The 12,284-nt window shown below is 46.9% G+C and overlaps 3 protein-coding genes across 3 annotated transcripts; 1 reads left to right on the top strand and 2 right to left on the bottom strand.

The window, feature by feature from the left end:
* The first annotated feature begins 427 nt into the window (after positions 1 to 427).
* EDB82DRAFT_447524 (MCM2/3/5 family-domain-containing protein) lies at positions 428 to 3,121 on the top strand. The gene is made up of 4 exons (XM_025726675.2): positions 428 to 674; positions 728 to 854; positions 903 to 2,311; positions 2,364 to 3,121. The coding sequence occupies exons 1-4, from the start codon at positions 538 to 540 to the stop codon at positions 2,854 to 2,856; spliced, it is 2,166 nt and encodes a 721-aa protein (XP_025581218.1). The 5' UTR covers positions 428 to 537; the 3' UTR covers positions 2,857 to 3,121.
* Positions 3,122 to 3,339: 218 nt separating this feature from the next.
* On the bottom strand, positions 3,340 to 5,288 carry EDB82DRAFT_567668 (S-adenosyl-L-methionine-dependent methyltransferase). The gene is made up of 2 exons (XM_025726674.2): positions 5,050 to 5,288; positions 3,340 to 4,995 (listed from the first exon to the last, which is right to left on the bottom strand). Exons 1-2 carry the CDS (start codon positions 5,248 to 5,250, stop codon positions 3,463 to 3,465), a joined length of 1,734 nt encoding a protein of 577 aa, XP_025581217.1. The 5' UTR covers positions 5,251 to 5,288; the 3' UTR covers positions 3,340 to 3,462.
* Positions 5,289 to 6,033: 745 nt separating this feature from the next.
* On the bottom strand, positions 6,034 to 7,956 carry EDB82DRAFT_213233 (uncharacterized protein). The gene is made up of 2 exons (XM_025726673.2): positions 7,419 to 7,956; positions 6,034 to 7,309 (listed from the first exon to the last, which is right to left on the bottom strand). Exons 1-2 carry the CDS (start codon positions 7,763 to 7,765, stop codon positions 6,079 to 6,081), a joined length of 1,578 nt encoding a protein of 525 aa, XP_025581216.1. The 5' UTR covers positions 7,766 to 7,956; the 3' UTR covers positions 6,034 to 6,078.
* Positions 7,957 to 12,284: the final 4,328 nt, after the last annotated feature.

Raw genomic sequence — 12,284 nt, 5'->3', positions numbered from 1 at the left:
GGCAAAGGAGCTTGGAAGACGAGTGACGAAGTGGGCGGGTGTATTATTAGGGTATCATCGCTGAAAGAACCGAACAGAAAATACGGTAGTCAAGAAGTCTTTAGACAAGATTGGAAATGGTAATTAAGTGAAGACAAGAGAAGGAATGAAGGAATAATCAAGAATACGCCGTCATCACCAAAAAGGGTTATTGGTATATTACAGTACTGTACTTGGGGTAGGTACCTTGTTCGTCTAGACACCTTGTAAGTTGCAGCTTTGGAACACCCCTGAAGGCGATGCACGTGATCCAGTTCATGCTTTGAGTTCTAGAATGCTTCCTGTAGGTACGTACAGTAGGTACTATACGCGTCGCGTCAAGGGTCAAGTTAGTGCACGTTTCGTTCGTGCCTCCGCTAAATTGACAAAGGTAGGTTGCCCCCCAACTAGAATAAGCCCCTCCATAATGCCCCCTGTCTAAAGTCGATTCTTGTGTTTAACAACGATCAAGCAGAGGAATACTCTCATTAATTATTCACAACCACAAACAATCACAAGATGGATCGCGGATCAGTTTACTCCGCTCACGTCTTCGAACCGAGTTTCGGTGAGAATGGAGATACTCGGCTGCAACTTCAGACACAGCTCGAAACCTTTATCCTCGACTTTCGGCTCGACAACAATTTCGTCTACAGGTTTGTGCTGAACATCACGTACGAGACGACCAAACGTATTAATAATTTCGCAGAGACCAACTTCGAGAGAATGCGCTTCTCAAGAGGTACTTCTGCGACGTTAACATCAACGACTTGATTAGCTTCAACGAGGAGCTGGCACACCGACTGGCTTCTGAACCTGCCGACATCATCCCTCTAGTAAGGAATACACCAAAGCGAATACAGTAAATTCCTAACAAGCTGCAGTTCGAAAATGCCCTAAAGAAATGCACACATCGCATTGTCTTCCCTCACGAACCCAAGATTGAGATCCCCGAACATCAACTTCTCCTTCACTCAAACGCCGACGATGTCTCGATCCGCAATCTCGACTCCGAGACCATCTCACGGCTGGTACGTGTGCCAGGTATTGTCATTGGTGCCTCAGTCATGTCATCAAAGGCAACAGAACTCCATATCCAATGCCGCAACTGCGGGCACACTCAGAACATTCCTGTCTTGGGAGGTTTCACGGGTGTCACTCTTCCCCGACAATGCTCTCGAAGTCGAGTCCCCAATGACCCAACACCAAAATGTCCCATGGACCCCTACTTCGTTGCCCACGAGAAGTCTCAGTTTGTCGACCAACAAATTATCAAACTTCAAGAAGCGCCCGACCAAGTTCCTGTAGGAGAACTGCCCAGGCACGTCCTCATCTCAGCCGATAGATACTTGACAAACAGAGTTGTTCCAGGTTCAAGATGTACTGTTATGGGCATCTTTTCGATCTACCAAAACAAGGCCTCCAAGAACTCCTCCACCGGTGGTGCTGTGGCTATCCGTACTCCTTATTTGAGGGCGGTCGGAATCCAGTCAGATATCGACCAAGCAGCCAAGGGTAATGCGACTTTCTCAGAAGAGGAGGAGCAAGAATTCTTGGAAATGAGCCGACGGCCAGACCTTTACGAGGTTATGACTGACTGCATTGCCCCCTCTATCTATGGAAACCGTGACATCAAGAAGTCAATCCTTTGCTTGTTATTAGGAGGCTCGAAGAAGATCCTCCCCGATGGAATGAGGCTAAGAGGAGACATCAACGTGCTCCTTCTTGGTGACCCTGGTACAGCCAAGTCTCAGCTTCTCAAGTTTGTCGAAAAGGCAGCCCCTATCTCCATCTATACATCCGGAAAGGGTTCGTCTGCTGCAGGTCTGACGGCATCCGTCCAACGTGATCAATCTACGCGCGAGTTCTACCTCGAAGGTGGTGCGATGGTCTTGGCTGATGGTGGAGTGGTGTGTATTGATGAGTTCGACAAGATGAGAGACGAGGACCGAGTGGCGATCCACGAAGCTATGGAACAGCAAACTATTTCCATTGCCAAAGCTGGTATCACTACCATCCTCAACGCACGAACGTCGGTTCTGGCTGCTGCCAACCCCATTTTCGGTCGATATGATGATATGAAGACTCCTGGAGAGAACATTGACTTCCAGACTACCATTCTTTCGCGTTTTGACATGATTTACATTGTCAAGGATGAACACAGCCGTGAAAAGGACGAGACAATGGCCAAGCATGTTCTCGGTATTCAGATGAACGGTCGAGGTGCTGAGGACATGACTGAGTCTGAAATCGCCATTGACAAGATGCGAAGATATATCACCTACTGCAAGACGTAAGTTTCCCCCTTGTCGCCACATCCTCCTGTTTATACTAACAAATGATAGTCGATGCGCCCCCCGACTTAGTGCTGAGGCTGCCGAGAAGCTTTCTTCCCATTTTGTTTCCATCCGTCGGCAGGTCCACGCTGCCGAGATAGAGGCCAACACTCGTTCTTCTATCCCCATTACTGTTCGTCAGCTCGAGGCTATCGTTCGTATTACCGAGTCTCTTGCGAAGCTTAGTCTCTCCCCCATCGCCACCGAAGTACACGTGGACGAGGCCATCCGTTTGTTCTTGGGTTCCACCATGGATGCTGTCAACCAAGGCAGCAACCAGGGCAGTCGTGAGTTGAACGACGAAGTCAACCGCCTTGAGGCAGAGCTGAAGCGACGCCTTCCCATCGGATGGAGCACTAGTCTATCCACACTCAAGAGGGAGATGGTGGAGGGCAAGGGATACAGCGAGCAGGCACTTAACCGAGCTCTGATGGTGCTGCAACGGAGAGACACAATCATGTTCAGGAACCAGGGAGCTCAAGTCTACAGGAATGGAGCTTAATGTAGGAAGGAAGGATTTGTTTGGCCTGTTAACGAGTAATGAGGCGAAATCATCATGATCATTGTACAAGTTAAAGATACCAAAACTCGATATCGCATTTATATCTGCCTGTCTAAGATTTGGCTAGTCCCATTGATATACTAAATAGCCTAAGAAGTATGATCTAAGCAGCATAAAATGACCTACTAACTTCGCCTCTTATGTTCCTGGCGGCCAATTTTTCTAATACCCTGAGGAGGTGACAGTGACGTTGGATGAGTGACGGAGATTAGTACACTTGCTAATTATCATCACGTAGTCAAAGCATCAGTAACCTTTGCCGTCCCCATTAACTTATACCCCCAGAAGGTATTATACAAAATAGGCACCGTAGAATTCAACGCCATTAGATCGGCCAGTACTTGACTCTACCGTTGCATCAAGCACGTAGTGTTGCATCAATCACCCGATACCAAACAATTGTTTACCCACTTTGATGGACCCGTGGTTCATAATTCAAATTGTCCGAATAGTCATTCATCCTATATTGTACTACTTAGCGACACTCGAAGTGGTGTTATTCTAATTATCGGTATTGTTGTTCGTGGCTCTCGCTGGCATCTCAAATTAATCATCGAAACCGCCCCATTCGTTGTCCTCACTGCTATCACTCTCACTTGAAGATTCCTCCTCTTCGCTGCTCTCCTCATCCTTGTTATGTTTCTTGTCATCTCTTGTAGTCAAAGAAACGGTCTCGCCTGTTGACTTCAACGTAGGCATACCAACAACATCACGAACTATAGCACCGTTGTCATCTCGCACATAAGGACCCTCGTCATCAGCAGGTGCGTCATCTTGTTCGCCGGATCGAACAAAGCCAGCGACGAAGAATCCCATAACACCCTGTCCATCATCTTTGTAAGAGCGAATGCAGCCTTCTGCTATCTCTTCGTTGCCTTCGCATGCTTCAGGTAGCCCACGAACAGGCCATTCTCTCATCCCGGAAACCTGGTCCTTCCGTAGAAGAATGCGCCAACCTCTTCGCTTTGCAATGTCGGATTCGAGAGCTCTCATGACGACGCGTTCGTTTTCTTGCATGTGAATAGAACAAGTTGAGTATGTGATCTTCTTTGCTGATGGGAACCGGAAAGCATGTAATAGGAGAACCAACTGGAAGGACGACAAAGCCTCAAGACGTGTTTCGAGGTCCTTCTCTGATTTAATCGCTGTTTCGTTTCCATCGTCGTCTATCATGACACTCTCAGGGGCCGGCTCGACCTTCTCGTGTTTTCTTTTGCGATTGTTTGGTTTTGTTGGTGGCGTTTTTCCGTTACCGCTGTAAGGTTCTGGTAAATGAAGTTCCGGCATCGAATCTCGTCCAACGATACCGCTCCCCGAACAACTAGGATCCAGAAGCAATGCTCCAACTGACTTGTAGTTATCTGCTCTGGGTTTCACCTGCATGAAGTCTTGGCCAAATCCAATCTTCGTGACAGAATCTGAGCCAGCTATTTTGACCATCTTGTGCAGGACCTGCGCTCTTCTAGGATCCTTCTCAAATGCATAAATGGCTTGCTTGGGTGAATCGAATTCGGGCGTATGCTCCTTGACGATAGCTGCCAGATGTGTTGTCTTGTTACCAGGGGCAGCGCACGCGTCGATCAAATCTCCGTCTTCTACCCTAGGGTCCAAGAGATAGGCGGGGAAACAGGATGCTTTGTCTTGAAGAATGATCTTGCCAAAGGTATATGCCTCTGTTTTGGTGAGGTCGATCCCTGCAGTGATTGCCACGAGATTCGGTACGTGAGGGTCGATATAGATGAGTTTTCCAGCATTGGTGACAACCTCCTTAATCGATGTAGCTCTGGTGTACTTGGAGAAGGTGGTCTCAAGCTGTTCTTCCAATGTGCTCTTCACAGCGTTGACGCGAACCCATCGAGGGTAGTTTGCTTCCTCGCCTGCGCAGTCCCTCTCAACTTGCTCTTTTAGAGCCTCGACTGTCGGCATCTTTCTGCGAAGCCGCGCAAGCTTGAACTCTGAGCTGATGCGCGCTTTGTGTCTCTCGATAGATGCACGTAGGCCATGGCTTTGTGGAAGCGCAATTCCCTTCTTTGCTAGTAGGAGGTCATGGACAAGAAGTAATGACAACGTCGGTGTGAGCTTGATCCATAATTAGCTTACAGTCTCTGAACTTTATAAAAGATAAGTTCAAACCTTTCGCTCCAATTTGAGAAGTTCTGATTTCTCAATCACTTCTTTGAGGATGGGACTCCATTTGCAACTCTCCAGGACTAAGGCGTAGACCTGGTTAGGAGCAGACTTGAGGCCCTTCTTTTTAAAAACACGGGACTTTAGACTTCCGCCTTCAGATGAAGACCCTGTCAGGATCTCAGCAGCCTCATGATAAAGAGACATATTTGAGGCGATTTGAGATGTTGTCCAATGAGCTATAGATGACGATGAAGAAGAAAATTAAAGTGAGAATTGCTGGTATAGTACTTTAGCCGGGGCTTAGCCGACGGCAAGATCGTGTAAGTCGCCCCTGCTTGCTACTGATCGAATTTCATGGCGAAGACTTGTCAAAACTACAGAAATCCGCTTTATCTGGTACATCATTAGAGTAAAGTGTGTTGCATTCTACATTCTGGCCTGTGTTTGTCACATCATAGTTCCTAGATAGAAATATTCGAGTGCTTTCTACACGTCCGCAAGATCACCTCAGACAATATTCCTTAAGAAAAACTGTTAAAAGCAGTCCATAGTAGAGGTACAGCAGATCAAAACCATGTCAATCACAGTCAGATGTTAAGTTTAATTCACTTGTATATGTTTGAGCCGGTCGCTTTGTATGAAATGGGTATCTGCCCTTGATTCATAATGGGCGAAAGAAGTCGCGTCTAGCGCAATCGGGTCCTTGTGAAGCAAGGTATGTCCTCGATAAATATACATGTTAAGAAGCGAATCGAATCGAATCATCCAACCATTTTCCTCCCCTCAACTTCCCAAATTCCATTGCACCACGCAAACTCAAATTGATAAAAACAAATGCCTTGCCGTGAAATCGCCGTCCCTATATTCTCCAGTCCAAAGCAAAAGGGGGTTACTGGAACACCCCTCTTGTACAAGATGCGTTTTAATAAATGCATCATTGTAACGAAATGTGATAAAAAAAGCGTTGGCCACCTAGGCTGCTATACATGTTATCATATAAGCAGTCGAGGTACTCTGGTGAGAATGCAGAGTTTAGTGACGGTGGCTGCGGCGACGGAAGTTGTTGAATCCGCTGCCATGCTGGTGGGCATGTCGTCGAACGGGATCCCTCTTGTAAGCGGGAGCAGCAGCAGCGTCCTCAGTCTGGGCAGGAACGCTGGCTGTCTGAGTGACAGTGACAGTGTTCCAGACGGTGTGGACGCGGGTGGACTTGCACTTCTTGGGCTGGTCAGGCTTGCTGAAGATTTCGGTTGGCTTGGGGGCGTTGGTGAGAACGCTGGTAGCCTCGGCAGCGGCGTCGGACACAACTTCAGGGACAGAAGGTAGAGTAGGCTTAGGGATAGCGACGGTAGGCTCCTCGGGCTTGTCGGCGGGCTTAGTGTACTGAGGCGCCTCAACAGCGGTAGACTTGTCCTCGGGAGCCGACTTGGTAGCGGAAGGCTTGACGGAAGGCTCAGCGGAAGGCTTGCTGGGCTTCTCGTCGTCGTCACCCTTGTTGGGCATAGAGGGAGCATCACCGTAGGAGAAACCACTGAGAGGGTTGTTTCCAGGTAGCTTGTCCAAGGTACCAGTGGTCTTCTCATCAATCTCAGACTCGATCGTGCATTCGTCCTTGTTGAGGCCATAGAAAAGACCGGGGCAGTTGTCCATACCCAGAGTACCGGCGTTGCAGGTATCGATGATGTGTTTCAGAAGTTTCTCATCCCAGCCAGCCATGAAGTCAGCGTGGCTGCTGTAACCAGTAACGTCACCGTTGGAGAAAACAAAGGGCTGCTTGCCCTCTCCCTCAGTCCAGCGGCCCTGGAATTTGTTAGTGTTCCAGTAGGCCTCGTAGAAAAGATGAGGGACGTGGATCCAGCCCTTGGGGCAGTCGAGGTAGCCATCGTTGTCCTCGGGGTAGGCCATGTTGTTCTTGAAGTCGGTAAGGCCAGCCTTGGGGTTGTAGCAAGAAGGGAAGTGAACATCAGCTCGGAGAGGGGAGAAGGTGCCGTCACAGGTTCGGTCAGGGAATCCGACACCCTCGTTCTTGGTGATGGGGTCACCGACACCAGCTGTGGTACCGTCCGATTTGGCATCCCAAGAGGGGGTAGAGTAATCGTTGTTGGCGCGAGGGCAGGTCATTCTGGCGGCATTGACAGGACCCTTGGAAGGATCAAGGTTGGGCTTGGCACCAGCCTTGGGCATGGTACGGGTCATGGCATCACCAGCAACAATCTGCAGACCGGCAGGGAAAGGCTTGATCTCATCATGGGTCTTCTCGAAGCTGATGGTGATATTAGTGATGTGCGCAACGAGCGGCAGAGTGAGATAAGGTGAGACATGGGAGAGGGGCTTGTCGCAGATTGACGAGACAACGGGGAAATTATACTTACAAGTAGTAGGCGTTGAAGTAGTCGAACTCAACGTCCTCAAACTTCCCAGACTTGGGATCTTGGAAGTAAAGACTGGGGAACCAGTAGGCACTGTTGTCACCCTTGATCATGGCGTTACTGCACTTTGACTCCATGAGGTCCTTTCCAGTGGCGCTGGTGCTGAAACCACTTCCACCCATGATGTTGTGAACGTGAGTAGAGGTCTCTCCAGGGAAGAGAATGGGATCCATGCGACCTCTGGTAAGCTGCTTGTTGGTGAAGCGCAAGACGGCAAAAGTACCCTCCTCCTTGGCGGCGGAAGCAGCACCGGCGAGAAGCGCGGCGGCTGCAACGAAAGTGGACTTCATTTTTTATGATGTTTGTGATAATCGATGGATGATATTCAAGTAGTCACTTTAAATAAAGTGTTGTGAAGATAGTTGAAGAGCTGGCGAAGAAGAAGTCTCTAGGACTCTGAGCACTGGAAAGCGGAAACTTGCTAATTCTTCAAGAAGAAGCGGAGGAGAGGAGAACCAGTGTAAGGCAGGGGAGGGAAGCACGCAGGTGATACCGGAACACCTGTGATAACCTAGAATGAATGTTTCGTTTCGCAACCGTCCAGACTCGTTCAATCACTGCCGTTGATGTGCGTGATGTGATTCAGAGCGAGCGAGGTTAGAGTCGAGAAAAAATGAGGGTAACAACAGCTCAGGGAAGCGAAAGTACCTGAAACTGCTCTGCAGATACAGTTATGAATGAATGTGTGAATGATAAAATGAATGGAAAGGACGTGCCCAGCAGTTCAGTGTACGAGGACGAAGAGAAAAGAAAAGTAGAAAATAAAAGGAGCGTGTGGAGGGGATTCAAGAAGAAGAAGTATCCGCAGGTTGGACGAGGATTAGAGTTGGAAGGTTCTTTGTGCGAACAGGGGTGGGGTACCTAAAAGCGCATCCAGCACAGCGTTTGACAGTTGGTCTCCCGCTGCGAAGCCACTGCAAAGCACTTGATGCCAGGTCTGTCAGCGGGACCAGAGTGCATGGACGTTGATTTAGAAATCTTGGCTTTAACCATGAAATCCATTTGATCAAAGGATACTGACGATGGAGCCTCTAAGGCTCCACCGTTGAAGGCTTGGCTTGGCCCATTAAGGGGCTTGTCCAATCCCTCTACCGCCAGCCCAAGGCGTTTTCAAACATTTCTACATACAAAAGGTCTCTAGTGCGGCAAGACTATGAAAGAGGATTGGCTACAACGTTGGCGCCACATCTCACCTCATGGCCAAGAGAGGGAGGCCAATTCCTTATCGACTCTGTTCCTAAATATTTATAACAACTCACTGATGAATGAATGGGGAGAGCAATACACATGAAACGAACGACAAGACTAAGCGGTAAAACTCAGCAACATTATTGGGCATTGGCCATCATTATTGGCCATTCTTCCTTCTTTCTTGCGGGCCTCGAAGCGTACCTGCATTCAAATACTGGGTTGCCTTGTCCTCGGCCACAGCCGCTACAGTTACCGCCCAAGCTACTGGATGAACCAGGGGTTTTGACAAGGATCATCCAGCCTTAGCCTCTAGTTAATGGTCAAGGAGAAAAGGGATCCCTAGTTCAGTTGAGGCTATTCGTGGTAACTAACAGCTGACATTGCAGTGCGTGGCCAGAGTTTGTCAAGGCCCACCCGAGAGCACAGCAGATAGAGAGATGCGCTGGCAGTCACGCCGGTTATCCAAACCGCCAGTCATTCTTGAGCGTTGGAGATAAAGATCAGTTGAAGCCGCAGTTGCGCCTCATCTCTGGTGGAACACTTGTTGTTCTGCTCAGAGCGATCGTGATGTTGTACTCTGTTCTGTACCATGTACGTTGCACCATCATCGTTGCTTGTCTTGCACCAAGAACCCCTGGCCAGAGAAAGAAAAAAGAATGAATGAACGAAGCGAATAGAACAAAAAGACGTTGGACTCTGAACAATGAAGACCCGGCGGCCCCGCAACAGATACAGATTACAGGGTCACCATCCAGGGTAAAGTGCCTGCAGATCGTGACATGGCCTGAAACAGCAGGGGCCTTGTTGGTGTAGCAGGGGTTGGGTTAGGCGTAGTAGTCGGTACTGTTGATGGGCTGAAGCTAATCTGAAAGATCGGGATAGTTCTCCAAAGAGATCAACAAAGGGGATCAACCTAAGCCTTTTGCTGCTTAAGTTAGTTTCCAAGTTGCCAATATCAGTTTGAGATACGCAGTCGACTCATATATCATTCTAGTCTGTTTCTACTGATATCATCAGCACTGACATGTCACATTGAAAATGTCAAACTTTGATCCTTGTCCTTGTACCATCTTAAACTGCGCGGGTGTTTCAAACAAACAAACAACAAATCCTTCCTCTCTATCTTGTCAAACCTCGACTACTCTGTTGAATTCCAAATGCAAACCTCGCCTACCTTTCAATAGTGCTCACATAGTCTTCTGTAGCCAGGAGAAGAAAAGCCATTCTAATTAAACTTATAATATCGCGTGGCTTTGGCGACTCGCCGACTCGCAGGAAATACTGCAAAAGTGCTGAAACGCGCTAGCAAGCGACCCCTTGATCAGTCAACTCCACCAACGAACTTTACTTTCTGTCCTTCCATGTCAGCGGCTTCTATCCGTGCTTTTACTCTGACAAAGACCAACCTTAGCTTTAGCTTTATTCAGCAATTACTTTTATTATTGTTATTGTTATTGTTACTATGTAAAGCATCTTCACCTAATGTCCTAAGTTAACAATGTGTTCATCGTCTAAGCTTCTGCTCTTTATCTTCTCCATGCGTTCGGCTCAGATGAACCATCGTTGCTCTCAATGGATGTTGATATCCTTGAAATAATACGAGCAGTTATGCCGTCTCGCTTACCACCATTAATTCATGGGATGAACTCAATATTTTCTTATAGTTTCAGTTTCAACTAATCGCAGACATTGTTATAAAAACAAATTAGTCCAGTTACGCTTATTCTTTATGATTATAAAATATCATCACTCTCAGATCAAATATGTTAGAGTCCGAAGGGAGCGAGAACTTCCGAGATTCATTCTTTACCTTTCACTGTATCTAAAGAATATTGTGTGACTAAATCTGTGGCCAGTATATAGCTTGAAGTGACAAGTTCCACAAGGTCTGCTGTGTTACAATTGCGAGACAACGTCCATATGCAGTCTGAGTAGTCTCTTTTCCATCATTCTAGCACACATAATTTTGAAATAGCCATTATGACTCTTCCTTACTTGCTTCGCAATCGTATATATAATAGCCGTTGGACTAATGTCCACACCATCGTTCCGATTGAACATATAAATGATGTTCTATCTACAAATAAACTGAGAATTATGAGCAGGTTTCATGCTACACAACCCATTTTCTCCCGCAACTCATAGTGCCATATCAAGCTCTTCATATAGTCATCCATGCGAGCCAGCCAGCTAAAGATCAAGCAACTCCCTTTAATAATCAATGCGTGGGCATGCGCATTGTCCTCATCCTTGGGTGATGATAGCTTCGATCAAGCACTCGCCCGCTCTCATATCATCGGCATACCGCATCTCCCTCCGATTGATTACCCCCCCACCGCTCATGCAAGCTGCCGTAACCTGCTCATGTCTATTTTCATATGTTTATTCGGCAAGATGCGATCAGACCTAATACATAGAAGGCAATTGTAGCCGTGGACTCACCGTTATTTCATGCAGAGTCGTGTTGTACCAAAACCACACGTGCCGGGATACTAAATGCAAGTACCCGTGTACCAATTCATACCTAGCGACAAGAGAGAAATTTAAGTCTGGTAAGGAAATAAGACTTCTCAGAAGTTGTGATTACTGTGGTAGTGGCCGACTGAGAACATACACATAGTGACGACGAGTTCGAGTGTTCTCCGCCATGTCTATTTAAAAAGCTACGGTCGTCGTCTGATAATAGCCATTTACAAACTCGTGTGATTCCTTTGAGTAATTATAACTCCTTATAATGTCCATAATACGACTGTATATAACATGACCATAATAGCCCGCAACAGTTATGTAATGTACCTTACTGTTTTGAATGAGGGAGGATTCTTTTGCAATCTATTCAGAGCTTAAGTTTTGCTGCAAGGTTTGGTCTGATGTTGAGCCCTAAGGTCTTATTGACTTTGACAACTATTCTTTACCTTCTGTGCACTAATGGGAAATTAATGAAACTTGCATCTCTTTTTTAGATTGACAGCGAGCCGCCACGAATAGTGTGCCTTACTGAGATTTTGTCCGAGTTGGCGAAATTGACGACAATCGGTTCTCAACTGAAGCATGGCAAGTGCAATTCCAGGGCTCAGAGATCTGCGTCTCATGTGTTGAAATTTTGGAAACTAAGTGACTATAATACAACGGGTGATTTAAACTTGAAGCCTTATGAACTGGGACCTTTCTATTGAAGCTTGTTAAAGTATGTGACCCGACTACAACTGGATTTCAACTATCTCTACTTTAGACAAATCTTAAGATAACAACAGATGTGTTGAGATAATGAAGATCAAAGTTCAATGAAGTACTCATGTGTTATAGACAAATTGATTCCTGATCGTTATAGTGAGTAAGAATGAACCCAGTGTCACAGGCTATCGCTATCTCATCGCTCAAACTACACGAACATCGAACCACATGTTATGAGTAGACTCAGCCACTGTATCAAGAAGAATGAATTGTATAAGTGATAGTATACTCCATCAGTAAAGTTCCCAGGTAAGTTGCGGTGGTTTGATTATGTAGTTAACTTTTCTGAAGACCTCAGGCCCTGAGAAATCCAGCAGGGTGAATCGCAGGGCCATGAAGATGCTGCATAACATGTATTCATATCTATCCACTGTTATGGAAAAT

The sequence above is a fragment of the Fusarium venenatum genome (genome assembly GCF_020744135.1).
Source record: "Fusarium venenatum strain MPI-CAGE-CH-0201 chromosome Unknown EDB82scaffold_3, whole genome shotgun sequence".
Classification (NCBI taxonomy): Eukaryota; Fungi; Ascomycota; class Sordariomycetes; order Hypocreales; family Nectriaceae; genus Fusarium; species Fusarium venenatum.
Note: the sequence above shows the minus strand (reverse complement) of the source record. Positions and strands in the feature narration are given on the sequence as shown.

Excerpts from the sequence above, each read along its gene's own strand:
- EDB82DRAFT_447524 (XM_025726675.2), top strand. The coding sequence starts at position 538 with ATGGATCGCGGATCAGTTTACTCCGCTCACGTCTTCGAACCGAGTTTC. Across the intron at positions 675-727 it reads GACAACAATTTCGTCTACAG|AGACCAACTTCGAGAGAATG; the intron begins GTTTGTGCTGAA and ends ATAATTTCGCAG. Across the intron at positions 855-902 it reads CTGCCGACATCATCCCTCTA|TTCGAAAATGCCCTAAAGAA; the intron begins GTAAGGAATACA and ends AACAAGCTGCAG.
- EDB82DRAFT_567668 (XM_025726674.2), bottom strand. The coding sequence starts at position 5,250 with ATGTCTCTTTATCATGAGGCTGCTGAGATCCTGACAGGGTCTTCATCT. Across the intron at positions 4,996-5,049 it reads TTCTCAAATTGGAGCGAAAG|CTCACACCGACGTTGTCATT; the intron begins GTTTGAACTTAT and ends TTATGGATCAAG.
- EDB82DRAFT_213233 (XM_025726673.2), bottom strand. The coding sequence starts at position 7,765 with ATGAAGTCCACTTTCGTTGCAGCCGCCGCGCTTCTCGCCGGTGCTGCT. Across the intron at positions 7,310-7,418 it reads TACTTCAACGCCTACTACTT|CTTCGAGAAGACCCATGATG; the intron begins GTAAGTATAATT and ends TATCACCATCAG.